The sequence below is a fragment of the Rhinichthys klamathensis genome, unplaced genomic scaffold, assembly GCF_029890125.1.
Source record: "Rhinichthys klamathensis goyatoka isolate OS25496 unplaced genomic scaffold, OSU_Roscu_1.1 h1tg000111l_1, whole genome shotgun sequence".
NCBI lineage: Eukaryota > Metazoa > Chordata > Actinopteri > Cypriniformes > Leuciscidae > Rhinichthys > Rhinichthys klamathensis.
Window position 1 is genome coordinate 12,004,461 of NW_026606649.1, and position 25,388 is coordinate 12,029,848.

Consider the following 25,388-nt stretch of genomic DNA (forward strand, 5'->3'; position numbering starts at 1 on the left):
TACTTGTATATACTTTTATATTTATATATATAAGATGTAAATTGCATCGCCCATAAGATATTTAGCCTACATTTCTTATGGGTAATGTAGTTCACGTATTAAAGCCATTTTATTGTCATCCATTGTTGTTGTTTTTAAACCATATGAAGAAAATTAATGGAATTTTACTTCCCAAAGCCGCTCTGTACCAGAGAGAGTTTCCTTTAATGAACAGAATAAAAAAAAAAACGGCAAGACAAAAAGAGGATTATTAAAAGTACCATGTCTCCACTTTTTTCAACAGCAGTTTTGTACTGAAATTGCCAACACTGGGAGAATCAATTCGGAGAAAAGAGCAGACCATATTAAATAAATATCTCACACTACTAATGAAAGTCCCAGCTGTTTTGTGATAAACCAATTTAAATGTGGTCTTGTTAGTTCACTTATTCTCATAATTTAATAAAATTGCTAATATTTGTGGGAAACTATTTTTCACACCTGCATACATAATAGATTGCAGTATGTTAAGCTTTTGTGTAATATCATGCATCAGGTTAGTGCACTACACATCCAATTCTCTATTGCTGTCGTATATCATTGGCTTAATGTATGATGGAAAGTAAACCACCCCTGTCTTTCCATTGGTACAGTCTAATCGTATTGGTCTGCCCAGAGCTGACACCACTGATTTTTCCCATGTGGATGTGGGAGGAGGATTATGAGCGCCGCTAGCTTTCACTAATGCACATGATTGATTGACAGCTTAATGTCATTATCGGAATATTACAGTTTTTATGCCATTGGATTTTCATTGAGCACGCTTACTCATGTGTAAATCTGACTCACACCACATTTAATCAATACATTAAAAGGAATCCCCTTTTCTGAGCCGTTTAGAAAATATCAAATACTCAGTAGTATTTTATATTTATCTCCAACGCTTAATATGGGTAATGTAAAGGTAAATAGTTTGTTAATAGCTTCTTTAATAAAAGTTGTTGTAAAGTGTTACCTACAATCAGGAATATCTAGGAATTAGACACTAAACCAAAAGTATATCAGATGTCAATTTAAAATATATCATGGTGTTTACAAGATACTTCAAAGAATACCATGGGATTACCATGATCAGTGTCCAAAAGTCTTACACTTACAGTTTGTGATATTGTTATCTGTGAACCAAGTCATTTTATCTAAAAAAAACTGACTTAAATTTTGTGGGTGTCAATGGTTACATCCTATGGTGGCCGAGAGAGCTCAAGGTGCTGCAACTTAAGAAAACAGATGCAAATAGATAAAAACATATGACAACACATACTACAAATACTCACAAAACAACCAAAAACAGAAATGTGTTGTATTTGTAGCGCTTTTCTGTATTTGGTTGCATTGTGAGTATTTGTAGCGCTTTTCTGTATTTGGTTGCATTGTGAGTATTTGCAGCACATGTGTTGTCAAACTGATGAAAAGGTTTTCTTAATTTGCTGGTGTTTTTTCTATTTGAGTATTATCTTCAGTTGCAGCACGTTGAGCTTTTTGCTATTTGCAGCACGTTTCTGTAATTGGTTGCATCAGCGCCGCCGCTCCCACCACGCGCATCACGCGCTGTGCGTAGGGCACCAAGTGCTGAGGGGGCACCAAAAATAGCCTAATGAAAAACCAATCATCAAACTTCTTGTTATAATCAGATTCAGCGCGTTCTTCCTCTTCATTCCGCAGCGGCGCTGAGCAGAGACAGAGAGCACGTCAGAAACACAGGACAGGGTGTGTGTGTGTGTGTGTGTGTGTGTGTGTGTGTGTGTGTGTGTGTTCATGTGTGTGTTCATCTGAGCCTCATTGGTCTGTCACTGCTCGTCAATGTCAGAATATTTGAGATGACCAATCAAATCAAAGTAGGCGGGCTTTATGTTCACAGACGCTGAGCGCGAATTTTAACAGTGCAACTCGACGCTTCAGTGTACGGTCAAGTGCGAGATAAGATGTAAGTAGCTAAACTTAACTTTATTTGACAGTTTTTTTTTTAGGTCATAAATGTTAAACGAATGACAAAAAATAATTAGGCCAACTAATATAGTTTTGTCTAATTTCGCCATTTTGAACTGAAAATAGGCCTATGTAACATGTAGCCTAGTGTAATAGTTTAGGCTACTGTCATTGTGAGGGGACAAGAAACATGAACAAAGCCATTTTCATCATGTTAGGCACAGGATTTATAATGAATGTGTACATATTGAGAATAAAATACAAATTGTAACCTTTAGTAAATTAAAAAAGCCAACTTTAGGAGGGGAAGAGACAGGGCAAGATAAAAACAAAGAGAAAAAGAGTGTGATGCTGATGAGGAGAGAAAAATAATCAGCTGCCCACTGACATGGTTTTAAAGCTATTGTTATCGAACTTTTTTTTTTTTTTTTGCCTTCACAACATCTTAAAATGCACATCTGTAGTTCAGAAAAATCCAAAATTTCCCCCGAACACCCCTAACTAACCTGCCTCAAATTCGGGATCCCAGTGATTATAAAACCATGCCATTGCATGGTAATGAAACTAGTTAATAGTAAGCATTAGACCCTAATCTAAAGTGTTACTTTTTAGCTTTTTAATTTTTTTTATAAATCATACCCTCATTGGGGGCTTAGCCCCCCTAAATGAAAATCCTAAATGAAAATGTTTCTTTTTTTAGGGGGGGCGTAAAGGAATCATAAAGGAATTATGCTTAGGGCACCAAAATGGCTAGCAGCGGCACTGGGTTGCATTGTGAGTATTTGCAGCACATTTCTGCATTTGGTTGCATTGTGAGTATTTGCAGCACACGTTGTCAAACTGATGACGAGGTTTCTTAATTTGCTGGTGTTTTTTCTATTTGCATGTGTTTTCCTCAGCTGCAGTGCATTGAGCTCTCTCAGCCACCCATCCACATAATCCGGAAATATTTGAAAACAGCATTTTCATTTCAAAACACTCTCCAACCACACTAGCGATTTGGTGAATCTGAAAACGTATATACATTAAAAATAGCTCACTGAGACCATACAGAACAATTTTCTCAAACTATTTCTTGCATATTTTATGAACAAAATATCCCAACACTTACTGATGTGTAGAGGTCGCATTCAAAATCGTCATTTATGTATGATCTAAAACACAACTGTCAACATGTTTTGCTGCAGGACAGCAAATAGTTACAATGCTGTGATCTATGCAGAAATGTGATATGTAAAATGTTTCTATCTTTGAAACACTATCAAAGTGAAAAGCAGGCACAACAATGCCAGTCAACCATAGATATATATGGGTACAATATGTGTCACATGACTAAACATGCGTCATTTTAGAATACCATTTACACACAGTCCACACACTACAACGCAAAAAAATCTGCTTCCAAATTAACCATTTGAGAAAGCGTCTTCAGAAACCTGAGTTTTCGCTGGACAAAAATGCTTTCTCAGTGTGGTCAAAGGACCAAAATGTAGAGAAAAAGATTCAAATTGATCAGATTAATGGGGATGTAGCCCATAACTGACCCATATTCAACAGTATTGGTCAATCACAATCCCATATGCTCTTCAAGATCACAGTATCCTAGATCTTCATGTGAGCATCCAGTTATTTGTGTGCAGCGCCGTTTTAACAAACTCATGAGGGTATGATGAAGTGGGCGAACGCAGGGGCAGCTCGTGGCTGCTGTGTTTTGTTGTTTGCTCGTTGCTTGGCTACCTGTTGAACATCATGCTGTCATTCCCTGTGTTTCTCTCCTACTCAAACCTACAGAATGCTCTTCAACAGCCTTGAAAGCAGTCAAAAGAAAAACATCATCTAAAGTCATGGCAACAGATGCACCTGCAGAACGTAATCCTGTTATAAAGTCAATTAGTATTTTTGGAGATTTCAATTCAACTTGTGGTAAACAATGTATCTTTTTACTTATTTGTCTTTCTTACATTTTGTTTTAGCTTTTCATAGCACTGCCCTTAATGATACATCATTAATGATAATGATACATCATTTGAATTGTCCGCTAATCATTGGTAATACATGTCGAAAGTAAATGGAGTCAGAATTAAAATTGAAACAATAGCTAACACTGACAAGAATCATGAGAATCAAAGGACCTTAACCTTCAATCCATTTAAAAACTGCTGATACTTTTTGCATTCCTGGGTCAGTTATGAGAGCTTATTAGCCATAACTTTGAACTAAATCCATACTGAAAATGATCAATAACTTCTCATTAATGAGTGAATGTGCAAAAAAATCTAAGTTTTGGATGGATATTTCAGTGTTATTACTAAATATACACTCACCTAAAGGATTATTAGGAACACCTGTTCAATTTCTCATTAATGCAATTATCTAATCAACCAATCACATGGCAGTTGCTTCAATGCATTTAGGGGTGTGGTCCTGGTCAAGACAATCTCCTGAACTCCAAACGTAATGTCAGAATGGGAAAGAAAGGTTATTTTAGCAGTTTTGAGCGTGGCATGGTTGTTGGTGCCAGACGGGCCGTTCTGAGTATTTCACAATCTGCTCAGTTACTGGGATTTTCACGCACAACCATTTCTAGGGTTTACAAAGAATTGTGTGAAAAGGGAAAAACATCCAGTATGCGGCAGTCCTGTGGGCGAAAATGCCTTGTTGATGCTAGAGGTCAGAGGAGAATGGGCCAACTGATTCAAGCTGATAGAAGAGCAACTTTGACTGAAATAACCACTCGTTACAACCGAGGTATGCAGCAAAGCATTTGTGAAGCCACAACACGCACAACCTTGAGGCGGATGGGCTACAACAGCAGAAGACCCCACCAGGTACCACTCATCTCCACTACAAATAGGGAAAAGAGGCTACAATTGGCAAGAGCTCACCAAAAGTGGACAGTTGAAGACTGGAAAAATGTTGCCTGGTCTGATGAGTCTCGATTTCTGTTGAGACATTCAGATGGTAGAGTCAGAATTTGGCGTAAACAGAATGAGAACATGGATCCATCATGCCTTGTTACCACTGTGCAGGCTGGTGGTGGTGGTGTAATGGTGTGGGGGATGTTTTCTTGGCACACTTTAGGCCCCTTAGTGCCAATTGGGCATCGTTTAAATGCCACGGCCTACCTGAGCATTGTTTCTGACCACCTTTATGGGATGGACATGATGCCCCAACGCCTGCGATGCCCCAACGCAGACTTCTGATGCCCCAACGCCTGCGATGAGACGACTCGACGCCTGTGAAGAGACGACTCAACGCCGGCGATATGTTATGCCCTAAATTAATACATGATGATTAACTAACTATATTCTTCTATGTACATTTCTGAAATGCACTATCTGTAAAGCTGCTTTGAAACAATATGTATTGTGAAAAGCGCTATACAAATAAATTTGAATTTTTGAAATTTTTTATGGCCACCATGTACCCATTCTCTGATGGCTACTTCCAGCAGGATAATGCACCATGTCACAAAGTTCGAATCATTTCAAATTGGTTTCTTGAACATGACAATGAGTTCACTGTACTAAAATGGCCACCACAGTCACCAGATCTCAACCCAATAGAGCATCTTTGGGATGTGGTGGAACGGGAGCTTCGTGCCCTGGATGTGCATCCCACAAATCTCCATCAACTGCAAGATGCTATCCTATCAATATGGGCCAACATTTCTAAAGAATGCTTTCAGCACCTTGTTGAATCAATGCCACGTAGAATTAAGGCAGTTCTGAAGGCGAAAGGGGGTCAAACACAGTATTAGAATGGTGTTCCTAATAATCATTTAGGTGAGTGTAGAAATTCTGTGACATTTCAAATTTTACATGAACTACAGCAAAACCACTAACTCAAGACCCCCCCCCCCTCTCCTCCTCCTCCTCCTCCTATAATAGTATATTATTTTTTTAATATGCACTCTTTTTAAAGTATGCTAAAGTGTTCTTTTTCACAAGGGTCACATTTCTGCTTTTTACCCTTTTACTTCCGTTGTAAGTGCCTCGCCTCTCCATTTGCTTTTAAAGAAAAGAACGGGCAAGTCTAAATTATATTTTTTTTGTGGTAATCAACGTTATTTTACAAATGCCGTCATTTGAGCTTAACCTGTATTGAAGCCAAACTGTTTCCTTAATGGTTGCGCTCATGATTTTGCAGTGTAAAAGCAGTGCTTACAGTAGGAGGCCTTCTGATGAGAAGTGTACAGCAGCCAGTAATTCTGAGGGAAGCTGTCGTCCTAAATGTAAGCAAAGGATTTGTTTTGTTCTTCCTCTTCCTGTTCCTCTTCAACAGCCTGATACCCACTGGCTTTGGGGCAGGCATCATGGGTCCATTACACATTCAGACATAACATGCTCACCGCTTGTATAGCTCTGACAGAAAGGTGAAGTAATAGTCTGAGGCAGTCCTTTGATCCTGGGCGGAGGCGTTTACAGCTGTTCAGCATGGATAATCATTCTCTCAGAATGGCACATTAAATAACACTGATCGAAGCTCTAGGCTGTTACATTTTTATACCCGGTTTAACTGAGACTTGGTTAAGATGTCAAAAGATGACTTTAAAGTGCAGTTTTTTTCTTTTATTAACCCTACTAAAGCATAGGCGAGATGTTACAGTTTTCTGGTGGTGCAGGCAATTGCACTTGATATTTTGTGAGCCTTTGGTGAGTTATTTGGCTGATGTAAAAGTCTATGATAATCAAACAGATTGATTAAAGGTGCTCTAAGCGATGTCATGCGTTTTTTAGGCCAAAACATTTTTTTGTCACATACAGCAAACATCTCCTCACTATCCGCTAGCTGCCTGTCCCCTGAACACACCGTAAAAATTGCAGTCACTGTAGACACCCCAGGCTCCACAAACGGCAACAAAAACAAACTGGGCCAAACATCACCCAACATCACTTAGAGCACCTTTAATGGTTTGATTGATTGACTGCTGAGAACAGTGACTGGCTGGAAGAGTGAATGAAATATTATGAATGAGCTACCAATTCACTGATGTTAACAAACTGAACCTCAATATAAAGTGTTACAGACAGACAGACAAAAGACATACAGTATGCAGGCAGGCGAATGGCAGACGGGTGGATGGATGGGTGTATAGATAGACAGATGGATGGATGGATAGATAGATAGTTATAACTGCAATGTGGTCAATAAACCTGCAACTTCTAGCTGTGTAGTGTAAATGGTATATGCTATGAGTGGAAAGCAATGGTGTTTTTGTGTTCTTTGATGGAAATCAAGCTCTTTCTTCAAGCAAAAGCTGAGGTTTCTTGATGTAAATGAATATGACCTATTTCTCAGCACTAGATAGAGAGCGGTCCAGACAGGATCAGTGTGACTCAGTCCACTATGCTTCACACTCCTACGATCCTACACTGAAGTGTGCTGGCATGCAGGAATGCTGGGACACAACAGTAGACACATCAGGCTAAATGAACAATGGCAAGATGAAAAATACAGCCTGTGGACTTCCTTGTGTGTGTGTGTGTGTGTGTGTGTGTGTGTGTGTGTGTGTGTGTGTGTGTGTGTGTGTGTGTGTCCCCATAAAATCCAAAGTTTTGTAGGAATTTCATTGGTACAGATCTCCCACTCTCACTATGAGAGAGGGGGAAAATGAGGCCTGTAAGATTCACTGCTGACTCCAAATGTAACGTGGTTTATTGATGTGTGAAAGAATCCAGTCACAATATGTCCGTATACTAGGCAGACGCTGACAGGAAATCAGTACCGTGCTGCAGCTCACCTGGGAGCACTTCAATCAAACTCTCTCTGCATAGACTTCATTTATTAAACATCTTCTATCTCTGTCTGGAACCATTAAGAATGACAAGAGTAACAGCAGCAGTGAAATCCTGAAGAACACGCGGAGCGCTTTTATTCTTTCCATGGGCAAATAAAATCAGTTTTGTCTTATCATTTTTCATAATTTTCTCTGACATCCATATGTCAGCAATTAGTGTCACTAACACCATTTAATACTATTTAATAACCTTTTCTTTTATTTTTGTTATCAGAACAGTTGTATCACCTTTTTGACTTTATGCCATTACAAAAAAAAAATCAGATACATCACTGTTAACTATCTACTGACAAAAAAGTAGTCCTAACCCTGAAATCCTAGAATCATCTCTGGTCCTGCATTGTATTATGCAAATATCAGGCCTAAAACTAACCGGTAACGCTTCCTTTTACAGTCCTGTTACCCATGTACTTACTATGTACTTATTATAGTAATTATAATTACTGGGTAATAACTAGGTACTAACCCTGAACCTACCCCTAACCCATGTACTTACCTTATATTAGCCAGTACTTTCTAGGTAAGTACACTGTAAGTACACGTAAGTACTGTACTGTAAAAGGAAGCGTTACCAACTAACCCTCATATAGTTTTATTCCTTTGCAATTATCAAATGTAGCGGTGTAAAAAGTCAGATTTTCCACAGTAGGTTTGCTTTGCTTTAATTTCTCTCTTGAACAGCCACACTTTCTCCCTCGCTCTACCTTAACAGCGTCAATCCTAGCCACTTCACACTTAAAACCCCTCACGTATTATACAAAATGGCTTGCGATCTCACGACGAGCCATTACAGAGCTCTGAATGAGGCTACATTAGATGGAGCATGACGTAGTAAGAGACGCAGGTGTTGCCACACAAAGACTGAGACGTGAACTAAGGCTGGTGTGAATGAGTCTTTACAACAGCCATATGGCAAACCAAGCACATCGTCTTCCACTCAATAGTGCTCACTCCGCTAGCAGCACGAGTCTCTGTTGTTTCTACATCCCTACAATCTGTCATTGCAATTCCACACAAATGAAGCCATTACAAGAACAAACCAAGATAGATGGAGTGTGTGTAGGAGTATCTGCGGGCAATCATGTGCTCATTGGGGAATGACGCAGTCAATAAGTGGATCCAATTAATCGGCATTAAATCACACAGCCAGAAGACTGCCATCAGAGTGATGACTATTAAGCATCCTTTGCTCTCTATCTCCCTTTCTCTGGGGATCATCTCATTACAGTCTTTAGGTCAGCACCTGCTCGCTCATTCCTGCGTCTCACCTCTCGGTCTTTTAACAAATTTCTTGTCTTTATATTGAAGGAAGAAAAACAAATGTCTGGCCACAAGCACTAGTACACAGAGAAACGTCTCAGATAAGGCCTAAACGCAGGGGGCATCCTGCAAACTCTGGCACTGGTGAGAAGTTTGTTTGGCTTCGCTGAAAATTAAACATCCTTTTCTGAACAGTTAAGCATTCACACCCCTTGTGAGAAAGAAGTGCACTTAATTGTATTGAATATGCGCTTGTGTACTACAAAACTTACAAGTATATTAAAAAAAGAACAGTACATAATATTATATTAAAAGTGTACTTAAAGAGAGTACGCCTTCATGACTAGGTTTCTTAACACACTAAAGTACTTTTTAAAAAAGCGTATTTGTAATAATATCAAATGAAACATTTTACTTTAAAGTACATTTTAAATCATGGTTTTAAAGAAGTGCACTATTCTGATGTGTTGAGCTATTTTGAGCTATTGTCCGTTGGTGTGGATAATATGCAGCTAATGTAGTTCTCAAGCATTAAGCAAAATAGGGTCTCAGGATGACAAAATACATATAAAAATAAGAAGAACCAGAGTTCCCACTGTCTTGGAAAACCTTAATATGAGCTATAGCCTAATTTTTTAACTTTATTTCTAGACCTGAAAAAGTTAGGTAAATTAAAGGTGCAGTAAGTAATATTGACAGCTAGTGGTTGAAATGGGTTCTGAAGTCCAAACTCAAAATATTGGAGAGAGTTGTTTCCCCCGCCCCCTCCTGCTCAGACTAGACACTCACACGGTTTGCCAGATTGAAGACACAACATAAACGAGCGTAATTGACAATGTCAATTAACACTGTTAATTGTTGATTTCCTGTAATTTATCCGTCTTTTAATATGCTTGGTCATAGAGCTTTTTAGATTGATGCCAAGCTTTTTAGGTTGGATAGAATATGCAATCTCTGATCCAGTTCATTTGCTGGCTTCCATGGCTGCAATACGCTGTGTTTTCCGCCAACTGGCAACCCGGTGTTTAGATTTATGCTTTAGTACAGTCCTTTTTTTTTTTTTTTTTTTTTTTTTACATACACCTTTAATAAAACCTTAAAATGTCATGGGAATTTTTATAATGAATATACATTTTAATTGTTATTCCAAGCTCTAAAATATGTCATGCAGAAACTGTTTATTATATTTATTATAAAATAAATGAAAACTTCTGGAACCCTGAAATGTAGTTATTTTCATTTTCATTTAAATTTTAAGTATTTTAGTAACTTTTGAAAGTTTTGAAAACAAAACTATATGGAGTCTTTGAATTTTATAGTGGACAATGAGGGGCGGAGTCAAAAAGGTTGAGAATCACTGTATCATTAATGTGCTCTTTAAGCCACTGTATGTCTTAACTCAAAATTCTCTGGCCCTCTTCAAGACTCAGTATTCATTGAGAAGAAGGTAAGGAGGTTTGGTCTCAGGTCAGTGCATCTGGACAGCAGCAGCAAAGACGGATTCATCTCTCAGGAGAAATAACAGTCTGAAGGAGATCTACACTTCAACTAGACAAGCTGAACTGTCTTTCTGAACAGCACTTTTCTCAGACTGCACTTTGGGAGCAAAATCAGCATGGATAGGCTGAGAACCAATATCTCATGTTTCTCGTCACACACAGACTCTTCAATTACTCAGTCATAATCAGATTACAACATCATCTACACACAATATGCACAGAGCATCATAAAATTAACTGTAATGAGGCATGACATAATACTAACTTGCATTAGTATGAGAGAATGAATGTATAATGATTAGAAAATGGAAACAGGAAAGATTGATCATGTCATACACATGCAAAATGATAACTGTGTGGTATAGATTCTCATGTTAAAGACGATTGAGACAGTGAGTCTAAACAGAGAAAGGTTAAGTCAGAAGTCAGTGTATTGCTGTGTGTGTGTGCGCGCTGTGAACAGCTCTTTGGTTAAAGTAAAGAGTGATGGAAAATGAAGAGAAGACCTGTATGCACTGCAGCACAACTCTTTGATGAAAGACGAGAGACCAGAGCTGCTTAAGGACGACCACAGACATTAATTAATCCACTGACTGACAGACCAAACAAAAAGACACACACACACACACACACACACACACACACACACACACACACACACACACACGAATACACGTGCAGTGCTTTATCTGTGCTTTATCCTAAACTGAATGAGTCGGTCAGGTCTCTGGCCCAATAAATGAGCCATAGCTTTCCACATTCACTCAGCCCACAGGGAAGCTAAAAGAGCCAGTGAAATTGATGGAACGACAACAGAATATGAGAAATTGAGACAAAGGATAAGAGAGGTATACAGATGCCTGGAATTTCTGGAATCTGGTAAATGAAATCTTCCCAGAAACACTAAACCAGCACAGTCATGAGATATTAATGAATACGTGGTTGATTCTTACAGTTTGCTGGACTGTAAAAGTGCCACTATACTATAACAATGATCTAACTAAAAGTAAAAAATAAATATGTAAATAAATACTACAAACTGACCACTAAATGTCCATATTAAATATAAAAAAAAATAAAATAAAAATGTAGTTAAATTTAACAACACACGCACACACACATTGATCGATTCCACTAAATTGTTTGTTTAAAAAAAAAAATGTGTGCCCTTGTTTGTGAGTTTTGTGCCCTTAGTTTTTGTCTATTCGCTATATACTCTATACTCTAGAGTACTGTAAGTTGAAAAAAATCTCTTATCAGATAATTTACAGTCTTTCTCTTGTTGATGACTCATCTTGCAATCACAGGCATTATTTATTGCAGTTTCTTTAAGGTACATTTAGTAGTCTTTTAGCTACTTTTTCCATGTATACCGCAATGGTGTTAGACGCTGCACTGCCCTGGTGAACTAATGAGTTTTAGAGAACCGTCTACACAATAATTAATTCCCTTATCTATCCAACAAAACAGATGCAGCTTGGGCATCACCACTCAAGATTTTCTCGTCAAATCTTTCCACTTAACATATGCCGTAGCAGCGATGTGTAGGGTCGTTCTTTTTTTATCCAGTCTTTCTGGCTTCTAACTTTTTCTACTTCTTTAGTACAGGTACTGATTCTCTCGTTTTCTCCGCTGGTAAAGCGCGATAATATGTGTGTTTCAATGTCTAATTTTCACATAACAGCACAGTGTGAGGATTCTTTCTGACATTTAGTGAAACACCGCGGGTCATGTCATTTCATCATTGCGAAATACACTCACCAGCCACTTTATTAGGTACCCCATGCTAGTAACGGGTTGGACCCCCTTTTGCCTTCAGAACTGCCTCAATTCTTCGTGGCATAGATTCAACAAGGTGCTGGAAGCATTCCTCAGGGAGTTTGGTCCATATTGACATGATGGCATCACACAGTTGCCGCAGATTTGTCGGCTGCACATCCATGATGCGAATCTCCCGTTCCACCACATCCCAAAGATGCTCTATTGGGTTGAGATCTGGTGACTGTGGAGGCCATTTTAGTACAGTGAACTCATTGTCATGTTCAAGAAACCAATTTGAAATGATTAGAGCTTTGTGACATGGTGGAAGTAGCCATCAGAGGATGGGTACATGGTGGCCATAAAGGGATGGACATGGTCAGAAACAATGCTCAGGTAGGCCGTGGCATTTAAACGATGCCCAATTGGCACTAAGGGGCCTAAAGTGTGCCAGGAAAACATCCCCCACACCATTACACCACCACCACCAGCCTGCACAGTGGTAACAAGGCATGATGGTTCCATGTTCTCATTCTGTTTACGCCAAATTCTGACTCTAACATCTGAATATCTCAACAGAAATCGAGACTCATCAGACCAGGCAACATTTTTCCAGTCTTCAACTGTTCAATTTTGGTGAGCTCTTGCAAATTGTAGCCTCTTTTTCCTATTTGTAGTGGAGATGAGTGGTACCCGGTGGAGTCTTCTGCTGTTGTAGCCCATCCGCCTCAAGGTTGTGCGTGTTGTGGCTTCACAAATGCTTTGCTGCATACCTCGGTTGTAACGAGTGGTTATTTCAGTCACTGTTGCCCTTCTATCAGCTCGAACCAGTCTGGCCATTCTCCTCTGACCTCTGGCATCAACAAGGCATTTCCGCCCACAGAACTGCCGCTCACTGGATGTTTTTTCTTTTTCGGACCATTCTCTGTAAACCCTAGAGATGGTTGTGCGTGAAAATCCCAGTAGATTAGCAGTTTCTGAAATACTCAGACCAGCCCTTCTGGCACCAACAATCATGCCACGTTCAAAGTCACTCAAATCAACTTTCTTCCCCATACTGATGCTCGGTTTGAACTGCAGGAGATTGTCTTGACCATGTCCATGCCTAAATGCACTGAGTTGCCGCCATGTGATTGGCTGCTTAGAAATTAAGTGTTAACGAGCAGTTGGACAGGTGTACCTAATAAAGTGGCCGGTGAGTGTATATTAAGGAGGCCGACACATCGACCCTATTCAGGTCACTCTTCACAAAAACACAATGTTTCTTAACATGTAAATCTATTTAAATTAGCCCCAAATACTGCATGCACCTTTAATAGGCCAATATAAAAAATATAAATATTAAATGTTGATAAATTAAAAAAGCTACTCAGCTATTCAATTATTATAATCATTAGACCCGTCAGCAAGATTTACATTAAATGCTATAGCACGTCACAGGGCCATATGACGGCCAGACCCAGTTTTAGGAAATGTGGGCTAGTTATGTCCTGTCAGGAGAAAACCTCTTTACTTGTGAATATGCTGATCGCTGATTCAGTTCAAGCTGAGCAGAGATCTGAAAATCACTGCTGGACAGCCCTGACAACCCCCTGCTGTCCTGTCCGGACCAGCATGCTCTTGGGAAAGCTCACAGTGTACAGTTTGCATTTTCAGAACTTTGCCTCATGGTTGTAGCTCAGTATGAGCTGACAAATTTGTAAAAAAAACTTATTTATTCTGAACCTTTGTTTTTTATATCCTTTGAAGCCATATCGGGAGAACAGCTTGACACTTTTTATGACAGGGTTGTGTTTAATGCAAGTCTTTTGAAATGCTGCTAGTTTACATCCCTAAACTCTAATATCCTGCAAGGTTGACTAACATTATCACCGCTTTCTTCTTGTCCTCCAGTCACAGCGGAGATGGAGCATTCTCAGAGAGTACCGGAGGCGGAGCCTGTCCAGCCACAGGTAAAACTAAAGGACAGACAAAAGTTCTTTGAAGAGGCTTTTCAGCAGGACATGGAACACTACCTGTCCACCGGATACCTACAGATTGCGGAGAGAAGAGGTGAGCTATGCCCATGTCCTCGGTTCAAACCTAAACCAGACACTAATACAAGCAGATGCTGTTTAACAAAATGCTCATGTAAATTTGCTCTATCCCCATGTACAATTTAACAGACCTTTTTATATCCCTGGGAAATCTCTCTTTAGATGATCTGGTACAAAAAACTTAGCAGTCATTATTACAAATAAGAGTGCCAGCTCCACAGCACCCAACATATTCGATTTGGAAAGCTGTTCCCAGCCCTGAAGTGTTGCACCTGGTCAATTTGTCTAAAATGACTCAGGAGACACATGGTGCATGGTAATGTACAAAAGCAGCAGAAGGGAGTAGGAACAACAAGTCCAATGGGTAATGCTAATAACGGTAGATAAACTACACTGAAACTGCAAATGGAAGGATAGAGAGGCGAGGATTAGATCAGCCAGTGGGTCATTTAGAGAGGGCAGGGCTAGCAAACGCCATCCCTTTATTAGGTGCGTTTGACTTCATACAGCGTTATCATTTTGTCCGACTTGAGTCAGCGCTGACACCGTCACTGATGTATGCCATCAAAGTACCACAAAAATGATTTGAAAGTCTTGGACTGGTTCCGATGATGCAGTTTCTCCAGAGTGGCCACACAAGTCTTGGCCAGATTTACTGATGACAACAATGACATTGGTTTTGTGTATTCTGACACCTTCGCTCTGGTGTGCAAAGGTAAAAGACCGTAACTTCGTTTTTGGTCGAAAATGAGTTATTGATATTTTTGGGACATTCAAGACCTCCTTTATCATGTGGATAAGTATGAGTCAATTCCGTTGTTTTTTCAAAAAAAAAAAAAATTGGTTTGGCTTAACCGTAACTTCCAAAAGCCCATGAGAAACCAAGTCAGAACACCGTAACACCAGTTACCGCTCTTTGGCTTAGTTTTGGAACGCTCATATTGAGTTACGCCACTCTGCCTTTGTTTAGCCGCGCGTCAATATGAAGTTACTGTGCCGGCGTTCTATCAAATAATGCTACCAATCAGATCAATTATATGTTCTGCCTTTGTTTTACTCTCCATTAAAATTGAAATTACGATGTAGCCTGTGTACTTTGTACAGCTACCATCCGTCCCTGTAACTTCTGATGTCCTCAGAGCTTTGTCCTGCACTAATGCGGTCAGAACATTTAGTATGCTCTTAACCCGCTCCATCGACAAACGTGCGATATCGATCGCGAAGGATATATGCAGAGTTGACAGCAAAATGTTACACATGCCGTAGCAGGTCAATACAACAAAGAAATAAAGCCCCGCCTCACCCAGTTCGGGTACCGGACCTATAGTTGAAACAATCATGCATCTAGCTGGCAGAGTGCCAAAACTTCGCAGACGCCTTCAGCTCCGCCCTGAACACGGTCGAGCTGACGCGGGACTAATATATCACAGGGAGTGATAATAATGAAGCAACAAGGGTATATTGGTGCATACAACATAATGAAGCAAGAAGTGCTGGTGAATACAACACCAGAACAGCTGTTAAAAGCATGCATACAAAACACAGCGCCCGGAATAAATCCGCGGGACGAGCGAAGTGCACAAGCACAATAATAGGGCAGACAGCTGAAACCAACGCATACTGAAAAGATGCAAAACACAGAAGGTTGTGCTATAAATGCATTAAGCCCAATTTATACTTCTGCGTCGACCTCTCGCCGTAGCTACGTCGTAGGCTGTGTGTACCGCGCGTACCCTTCGGCGTACCCCATGTGCACCTCTCCAAAAATGTAACGACGCGTCAATTCTACGCGTACCGCAAGCGCTGTGATTGGTCCGCTAGAACCGCTCCCCGGGTTTCACATGCTCCCTCTGCATGCGTAATTGCGCGTCAAGGCGGACAACGATGCAGAAGTATAAATGAAAACCAACGCCTCCGGCGTAGGTCGGACGCAGAAGTACAAATCAGCCTTTAGTCGACTAGGTCGTCCAGAACGCGCTCCCTACTCAGTCCTAAGGGGTAAAGCACTGCATAGGCTACTTTTCGTGAACGGAGCGTGACACCTTCGAACACGAATCTCGGTAAACAAACGCCTGTGAAAGTATGCGTCTTTCAGATCCACCGCTATAAACCAGTCACCGGGTCGAATGTGCGCGAGGATCTGTTTTATCGTGATCATTTTGAACGCGTGTTTAGCAAGTCTTATGCCACTCGGTACCACTTGAAGATACTCTTTAGTCTTTACCGCTATGGAGGTATTTTGTCATGTGTAATATATTAATAGGGCCACCAGAATGCAACCAAAGAACAATAAGTAGAACGCTATAGGTCATTTTAAATCATACAAAATAAATGCCATGATCACTAGATTTTATACAGGTGTTACTATAATGATTTTGTTAATGGTGATCAGCAACCAAATATTGATAATATGGAAGTTACTGCCTTTTTACTTGGGATGACTTCTCACTTTTTGCTGACAATACAAAGGCAGAGTACAGTAACTTTAAAATAGTGGTCAAAAGTCAAGTTTGAGCTCAAAATTTTGTTATGTAGATCATTTTCATTACTTAAACATCTAATTGCTAGATTTTCAGTGTCCTACCTATAATTAATTTGGCGCAACAACTAAACCTCTTTAAAGTCATTTTTCTCAGTTCCACTGCGAGTTAAGGTCTTTTGCCTTTGTAGGGCAGTTCTGTTCTCCTACTGCTCACAAATCTGTATTTTTATACCAGCAAAAACTCTTTTCATGTGTCAAAATAAAACTGATATAAATATAGACGCCACTTTATTGGTATTGAAATCATACAGATTGAAATCATTGAAACATTGAAATCTTGACCTTCTTGTACATATAGGCACTGTATTAAGCAGTGCATACCTATTGGATGAAATGTGATTCTGGTTTCTATATGTAAAATTCAAACATATGTTAACCTGACAAATATTAGATCTAATCCATTTTAATCCATTTTGTCTGTGATACAGTACGCAAACACTGTGCAAGCGTCACTATGGGAAACAGAAAGCGTTCGACTTCGGTTCAGTTTTCAACTCGTCCCCGATTGCAAGAGGCAAATCTTTCCAGCAGAAGTTGAACACACCTATTGAGAAAGCAGGTCTAACATCAGACATTGGCTCATAAAGAAGGCGAGGCTACGATCAGCCATTTGGTCATTAAGGCATGGCTTACCCTGGTCCTACCAGACTCTCATACACATTTCATTTGTACAGAGAGTCTGGCCTCTCTCCATTGACAAGCGTTAACTTCCTTGAAGGCGGGGACTCTGTTGAAGTTTAAAACTATTGGATCTGCCCAGAGTCACTCTGGATCTGCCATAACCAATCGCTAACGCTTGGTTGTGACGTATGTCTACAACTCAAACTAGCGCTCCTCAACATCATCGTTCTCAGCTACTCCCTCTGGTCGCTGATTGGACAGGTAAAAAATTGATCGGTGAAAACCCAAGAATATACAGCAAACCCAGACGTAGTACTGAAGGAAAATAAAAATAGAGCGGAAGTACGTAGGAGGTCGGAGCCAGGCTAGGCATGGCTAAGATCACCCAGCAGATTATTAACAAGGCGGGGCTAGAATCAGCCAGTAGATCACTTAGGGTATGTTTTAACGACAACGATATGCTTAAGTTTTTCATTTGAGTTTTCCGCATACAGACAACACCATTGTCAAAACGATCCCCTTTCACGTGGATTAGAGAAAACGACTAAAAACCCCGTATTCTGCTGTCAGGCCATTAGATGACGATGAAACACTATAGACTGAACATGTAAATTACGCATATGCATGACGTCATCACCTTCAGAGATTCACGTTTTTGTTGTTTACACAGAGACTGTTTTCGAAAACTTTCCAAACGTTTGCGTTTTCAGGCCACCAAAACGTTGTTGTCGTGTGAATGGCCAAACGGACAAAATGCTTTAAAAGTTTTATATTTTTAGTTGAAAACGGTGTCGTGTAAACAGCCCATCAAATGGCAGAGAGAAGATCTGCTATCGGGTCATAATGGAGGCAATGTTAGGACCAGCCAGCGGGTTATTAAAAAAAAGGGGCAAGGATCAGCCAACGGATCAAAAAGAAGGTGGAGCTAGGATCACCCAAGCAGGTCATAAAGAAGGCAGGCTATAATTGGCCAGCGGGTCATTGAAAAGAGGGACTAGGATCAGCCAATGGGTCATAAAGGATCATCCCGAGGGTCATAAAGAAAACGGGCTTGGAGAGGGGTACAAAACTCAGTGGAGGTCCACAGCCCTGCAGGGTTTAGTTCCAAACCCTGCACCAAAAAACATACCTGAAGTTTTATAAGCCTGAAGGACTTGATTAGCTGGATCAGGTGTGTTTAATTAGGGTTGAAGCTAAACCTCCAGGAACTGAGTTTTGCACCCCTAGACTATGATCAGCGAGTGGGGCATTAAGAAAGCGAGGTAAGGATCAGCCAGCTGGTCATTAAGAATGTGGGTATAGGATTGGCCATCAGGTCATAAAGAAGGTAGGGATAGGACAAGGCAGTGGGTACTTAAAGGTGCCCTATATGGGGTTATTTTATTATTTTATAATGTTTCCTGGGTTGCCCTTATAATGTTAGTATTTTTTTTAGATCAAAAATAGTCATAATTTAGAAATAAAAGGCATTTTTCCTAGCCTGATTTTAGCTTCTGATTTGAACACTCTGTTTGTAGGGGTGTGTCTGCTGTGGGATTCAGTGTAACCGCGGCCACTGCTGTGATTGGCTGACATGCTTGCATATGAAATAGCTACGTATTACATGTGAAACTCTCTCGAATACTTTTACTACAGCTATCATACGGTTTTACTATTACAGCTATCGAGATTAACAAATCGTGAGATGTTTTTAATGTATTTAGATCTATTCCCATCACATAAAATGTTGCCGTGATGAGCATTGAGCAAGCAGATGACAGTCTGTTGATCGCGAGACTGAAGATCTTATCATTGCAATGCAGTTTCTGCACTCTCTCTAATGCTTTCACCAATGCAAACACGTTGATGTACATAAAGTAAGAGCTTCGTTGTGCAGTGTAGCGGGCGTCATTGATTTCATAACAAGATGTCCAGATAAACTCGATCGCGCTGTGTGGAAAGATTGTTCTTTGATCGCTTTCAGTATATAATTTATTCACAATTTAAATAAGGTTTTTTTCATCCTACTAAAAGAAACGATGTAAAGTTGATATTTTAGTCACTGGCTTGACTTACTGATGCATAAAAAGCATTGGACGATTTTGAGAGAAAGATTACCTGTCTGGACTTGAACAATTACACATCAGAAATTGTTGATTGGTAGCTCGATCGATTTATCATCAGACGTTCATCGTTCATCAGACGGCCAGCTCTGTATTGGCCAAGCGGCAACATTCTAATCTGAAAAATGAAGCCTACCTGGAAGTGCGAAAAACTGCAATACATCGAAAATCTGCTAGAGGGAGGTCCCAAAAGGGAGCAAATCTCCATAGACCCGCATGTTAAAATGTCAGTTTTCACAGCATAAATTCATGTTTTCACAGGTTGGTCCCATGGACTTTTATTGTATTTTTCGATAGGTTCCGAGTGCCTGACAACTGTGAGGGGGGTGAATTTTTTCTAACTCGGTAGTTTAGATCGTATTTAGATATAAAATGTATGACAAATAAGCGCGTGATTGACAGCTGATAACGGGCTGCGCTGAGTGGAATTCCTGAAATTTGACGTCTCGGCCATGATCTGACACAACACATCATACCACCTCTGTATCCTTTCTGAACATTTGTATTTGAAATATCGTAAGATTTTCCAAGATGGCACCGCCCATACCCCCCATAAACACAGCCTCAAAACCGTTCTTCAAAAAGTCTATGGGTGACGTCACAGACGCTTTGTCCATATTTTTTACAGTCTATGGTATTGGCCCAAGTTGAGGAAACAGCTGCGGTGAAATGTTTGGACCATTTCCAGAGAAAATTAAAGTAAGCGCATTGTTTCTTCAGAGGCTCGGGTGAAGGAACTAAAGAATACTTTTGTGTTCATGTGTACATCTAAACACTGAGCAACTGCTATGCTTCGGCTGCGCAGTTCCGCCTGTCATTGAACATGGGCTGGCATATGCAAATGTTTGGAGGCGTACATATTAATGATCTATATGACTGTTGCGTCACAGTCGGTGTTATGTGGAGCTTCACCTATTTTTCAGGGGTGTTTTTCAAAAACAAGATTTAAATAAGAAGGAGAAAACAATGGTGTTTGATACTCACTGTATGTCATGTCCATGTACTGAACTCCATGCCAAAATAAATTCAATTTCAGATTCTAGGGCACCTTTAAGGCATGGCTTGGATCATCAAGCAGGCAATAAAGAAGGTGAGGCTAGGATTGGCCAGTAGGTCATTAAGAAGGCGGGGATAGGATTGGCCATTGGGTCATTAAGAAGGTGGGGCTAAGATCAGTCGTCCAGTCATCAAAGTATCAGCCAATGGGTCATTAAGAAGGCGGGGCTGAGGGCAGCAAGGTGAGAATATGTTAATCTTTATTTTAAAGGGTATTATTTTTTGAGTATGGACTGGAATTGTGTTGGAATAGTGCTTTGGTGGAATTTCTCTCAAAGTGTGACACAGAGTCTGAGTGTATGAGTGTGCAGTTGTGTTTGTGTCTCGGTACTGTAAAAGGGGAGCTAACATGTCTCTCTCTTTGTTGTCCATCTCCCCGTGCCGCTGCGCTCTTACACAACCTTGAGGTACGCAGTTCACCGCTCTGCTTACTGATGTCACGCTCACGCTCACACACGCACATGTGATGGGCATGCCTCACGCCGCAGTCTGTGTTTGTGAAGCATGTGCTAAAGACATCACAGAGTCGACATGACTGCAAGGTGACGAATCCAGGACATAGCTCAGTGCATCAAATGAGATCTGACATAACCAAATTTGCTGTTCTATCTGACAAGAGTTGACTCAAGAACTCTTTCCGCAGAAAGGAAAACTCCTTGTAACATTCATCCTGGACTCAAATCCTTGATACATATTAATGATTGAAGTGTGAGGTTGCAGTTATTGATGCTGTTGCTCTTCCTTTGGTTCACAGAGACAATAGGAAGCATGTCATCAATGGAGGTGAACGTGGACATGCTGGAGCAAATGGATCTGATGGATATGTCTGACCACGAGGCGTTGGACGTCTTTCTCAACTCTGGCGGCGAGGACAACAGCGTAGCCTCACCGATGCTGGGTATAAATACACAGTGATATTTCACAATCATCAATCTGTAGATTTACTCACTCTGTATGTGTTTTTGTCCTCTTTTGGTTTTCAAGTGGAGCCTGATTGAGTTCGATAGATCTAATCCACTCTTAGCTAATGATGAATGTGGCTTCTGTTGTGGCAGATTTAAAGTCTCTGGTTCAGGTCTGAAAGAAATCTTTCAGAGTCAAAGTTCCAGGTCTCTGTTGAATTGTTCAATAAAGTTAATTCGTCTAAGTGAGATGTCAGCTGTTCATCTGACTTACAATGGTCAGCCTTCAGGTCTTACACCTTTTTCTGATCGCTAGGTACCCAATGAGCATCCGTACAGTTATCTTTTTCTTTTTGCTCCTCCTCGAGATATCGCCACCATTAGAAACATCTTCCCCGAGGCCTTCTTTCTATTGGTGGAGAATCTCTGAGCATGCGCCTTTTAAAAAACATCTCATATTACATGTTTTTCAGTACCTTCTCGTGCCTTTCACCATGTCCACCTTCCGTAAGGTATATTGTACAGAGCTTTTGGGTACTTTTCCATTCTTACATACCCTGTGACCTAGTTTTCTGCTTGGTATTACAGCACATAGACTTTTACATGAGACGGATGAAATTCCCCAACTTCCTGGTGTGGTGTCCGTCCTTATGTTTAAATAACTCTTTAGCTTCACTAATGCTGAGATGCCATTAAATTAGTGCTGACATTTACCGCTACCGTCAGCAGAACACGCTGAGATGATGTCTGTAATGTTTTGATTGCATCCAGAGAAGAACAAACAGGTTTTACAATTCACACTAATTACACTGAGCTGCACTGAAAGCCAAGTTCTCTGGATGATACAGGCAAAATGAGGACACTGACTTCCTGTTCCAAAAACAAGTGCACTGCCTCGCTGACAACCATCTCTTAATGCAGCTGCCTTTAACTCACCAAAATAATACAATTTTCAACTTTTTTTTATGTTACACAGGATTCAACTCATTTTTATTAAAGTCAGTTTAATGTTATTTAAGTTGAAATGACCTAAACATCCAAGTTGATTGTACTTTAAAGGTGAACTAAGTAACTTTTTTACCTTAACCGAACAGCTTTGGAGTCATTGTAATGTTTATATTACTGATTTCGTGTTGAATGGTGGTCGTCTCGCACCCCCCTGGTGCCTGTGAGCCGCAAAACCACCCTTGCAACTTTGCGCCGGCGAGCCGCCGGCCTGAGTGTTAGGAAGTATCGTGTGATATCAGGTCTCGCGAGGTAACGAATTGCTTTACGGCAAAAAAACAGATCTGATAAAATTCTGATAAAATGAGCATCAAGCAGAAATAACCCGGCGCCGTATACATGTGGTGTTGGGCGCGCGCAGCTCTTAAAGGGGCCATACCTTATTTCCACTCGTTACAGCGTCCATCCCACTGAACAGGTACAGGTGTACAGGGGGAGGGGATCCGGCCGTGAGTGCGAGCCATCTCTGCATGAGTGCTATTCACGACAGTACAAGTGCTCCACAGCGACTCTAGGGGTCGCTGTTTGACAAAAATGGAATTCTTACTGAGTGCTGCTTTAATTTAAGGCAGCAACTTTTTGTTTTATTTTACAGTGTGGGGTCTCACCTATGATGCCTTAAGGTCCTTGCACACTGAGTTCGAAATTTTCGTATGCGTATTTTTGTGCTCTGAATTGTCAAAAAACCTCTCAAAATGCTTGCTACGGATGCAAAAAATGCAGAAAATAGTTTTTTTTTATGACGGACGAAAGTTTCGCAGGCAGTGTGTAAACGTGATTGACACAACGTGAGGGCGTATTTATTTTTTAACGTGCGAAAATTTCACACAAGAATTTTGGACTCAGTGTGCAAGGACCTTTAATGTGCGGTCACGTTTACCTTTGAACTGCTAAAATTCCAGGGGCAAAATGCAGTCATGCCATCATGAATCTACACGATTAGGAATTTTGCGTGATGGACACATAATGCGAATTTTTTCCCACATTTTTGTTTTTACTTTTAACATGCAAATTTGCCGGGTTTACCCGTATAAAGCTACTTGGTTTGGCAATGACCACTGAATAAGCATGCTTCATGCATCGATATCCTAATGACAATGGAGAATGGAATTTGCCCGCAAAATTTCTCTGTGACTGTGCGGTTACAATGGACAAAGTGGTAGGCAGCTTACCAGGTTTTGTAACAGATCTCCTGTCTCCCAGAATCCTGAATGTTGTCAGACCAGTCTCATTTTTAAAAAGAAATTTGCATTCTAATCCCTTTTGTTCTTCCTGTCTAAATGATTCTCTCTTAGGTCCAGATGTGGAGTCGTTCACTTCTGAGATCACTCTTCAGGTGCCCACACAGGCGGACCTGAGACACAAGCTCGCATCGCTGTCCTCCACCTGCACGGACTCAGCCAGCCAAGACACGGAGGCGGGGGAAGAGGAGGAGTACAACGATGATGATGATGATGAAGATGATGAGAGGGAACAAGCAGCCAACCGTGGCTCTCTGCTCATCCAGCCGGATCTAGAAGAGGTCGAGGAGGATGCCAGGTTACTCGAAAGAGAACAAAACCGGCCAATCAAGAACAGTGAGAGCAGCAGCTCATCCTGAAAACACAGAGGATGAACGACAGACTGTAAGCGGAAGTGATGTAATTAGCAGGTGTGCTGTTCATTTGCGTCAAAAGGAAGAGTACACATTTGTGTTTTATGACACCCTTTTGGTTTTTGTAAAGAAGTTCTTTGTCGTGTGCTGTGCAGTATAAGCCCGATCCTGTGCCTGCCCTCACAAATCAATAAATCTCTTTTATTCTGTTGGGACGTTCACTGCATACAGCTGGTCTACTGTTTGCCCCTCTGTGCCATTGTTGTCAGTTACAGCAATATAAAAAATGCACACTACTATTTTAATTATATGGCTTTCACTCTACAAACTAGTTTAGTCAATTTGGTTTCTATATTGTAAATCCAGATCTGGAGTATTTCCAGCTTTTAAAAAGGCTTTAGATAACAAATGTTCAAAAATGTATTTAAAACTGTTATGTATTTTATGAGGAACATGCCTGTCTCCTGTATAAAATCAACAATGCTTTAGAGGCCTCGGGCTCACCAGAGTATGACTTTCATTGAAAATACCAAAATTTAGGCTCCGAGTCGAGCTTCAGTTCTTCAAATTGTCAGCATATTTCTACATCAGGGAACATAATGTGGACATGTAGAGGACCTAACTTAAAATGTAACATTTAAAAATCACTTGCAGATCCTTGACTTTTAAAGTGCTTAAAAGCTATACAAAAGAATTGAATAAAGACATTAAAATAATATTCATTTTATAATAATCATAATAACAATTAGTATACCACTATTAAATATTTATAAAATATAGGACAATTCAGAGTATTGTTTTTTTTTAAATAATGTTCAAATATTTGTATTTATTTAATTATTTTAACTGCCATTATCATTGTTATTATTAGTAATAATATAACTATAGTAATAATAATAGTAACTAATACTAAATGGTTTTAAAGAGTATTATTTTATGACAACAATTTATTATTAATACAGTGACTAAATATGTATAAAACGATTTAATATTTTAAAGACAAATATTAAAGACAAGTATTATGTTTTTTATTATTATTTTAATAACTACTACTACTTCGTTCTAATACTAGTAAAATACTAGTACAATTTAATATTTTAAAGATGTATTAAAGTATAATTTTTATCAATTATTTTCTTTATATATAATAACATTATTATTAATAATTGCTATTTGTAAATGTATTTTTAAATGTGGTTAATCAGTAAAATCATTTTATTAGAAATATATGAAAAGAAAACATTCCCC

General features: G+C 39.9%; 1 protein-coding gene across 2 annotated transcripts in view; it reads left to right on the top strand.

Annotated features, from left to right (window-relative positions):
- Positions 1–24,345, top strand: part of dtnbp1b (dystrobrevin binding protein 1b) — a 43,526-nt gene extending 19,181 nt beyond the window's left edge. Inside the window, exons 3-5 of one of the 2 annotated variants that reach the window (XM_056254513.1) lie at positions 14,182–14,334; positions 21,394–21,537; positions 23,842–24,345. In XM_056254513.1, the coding sequence (XP_056110488.1) occupies positions 14,182–14,334; positions 21,394–21,537; positions 23,842–24,146 (602 nt within the window). In that variant the 3' untranslated portion in view covers positions 24,147–24,345. The remainder of the gene's footprint in view (positions 1–14,181; positions 14,335–21,393; positions 21,538–23,841) is intronic. The other variant, XM_056254514.1, reaches the window with a different exon arrangement.
- Positions 24,346–25,388: the final 1,043 nt, after the last annotated feature.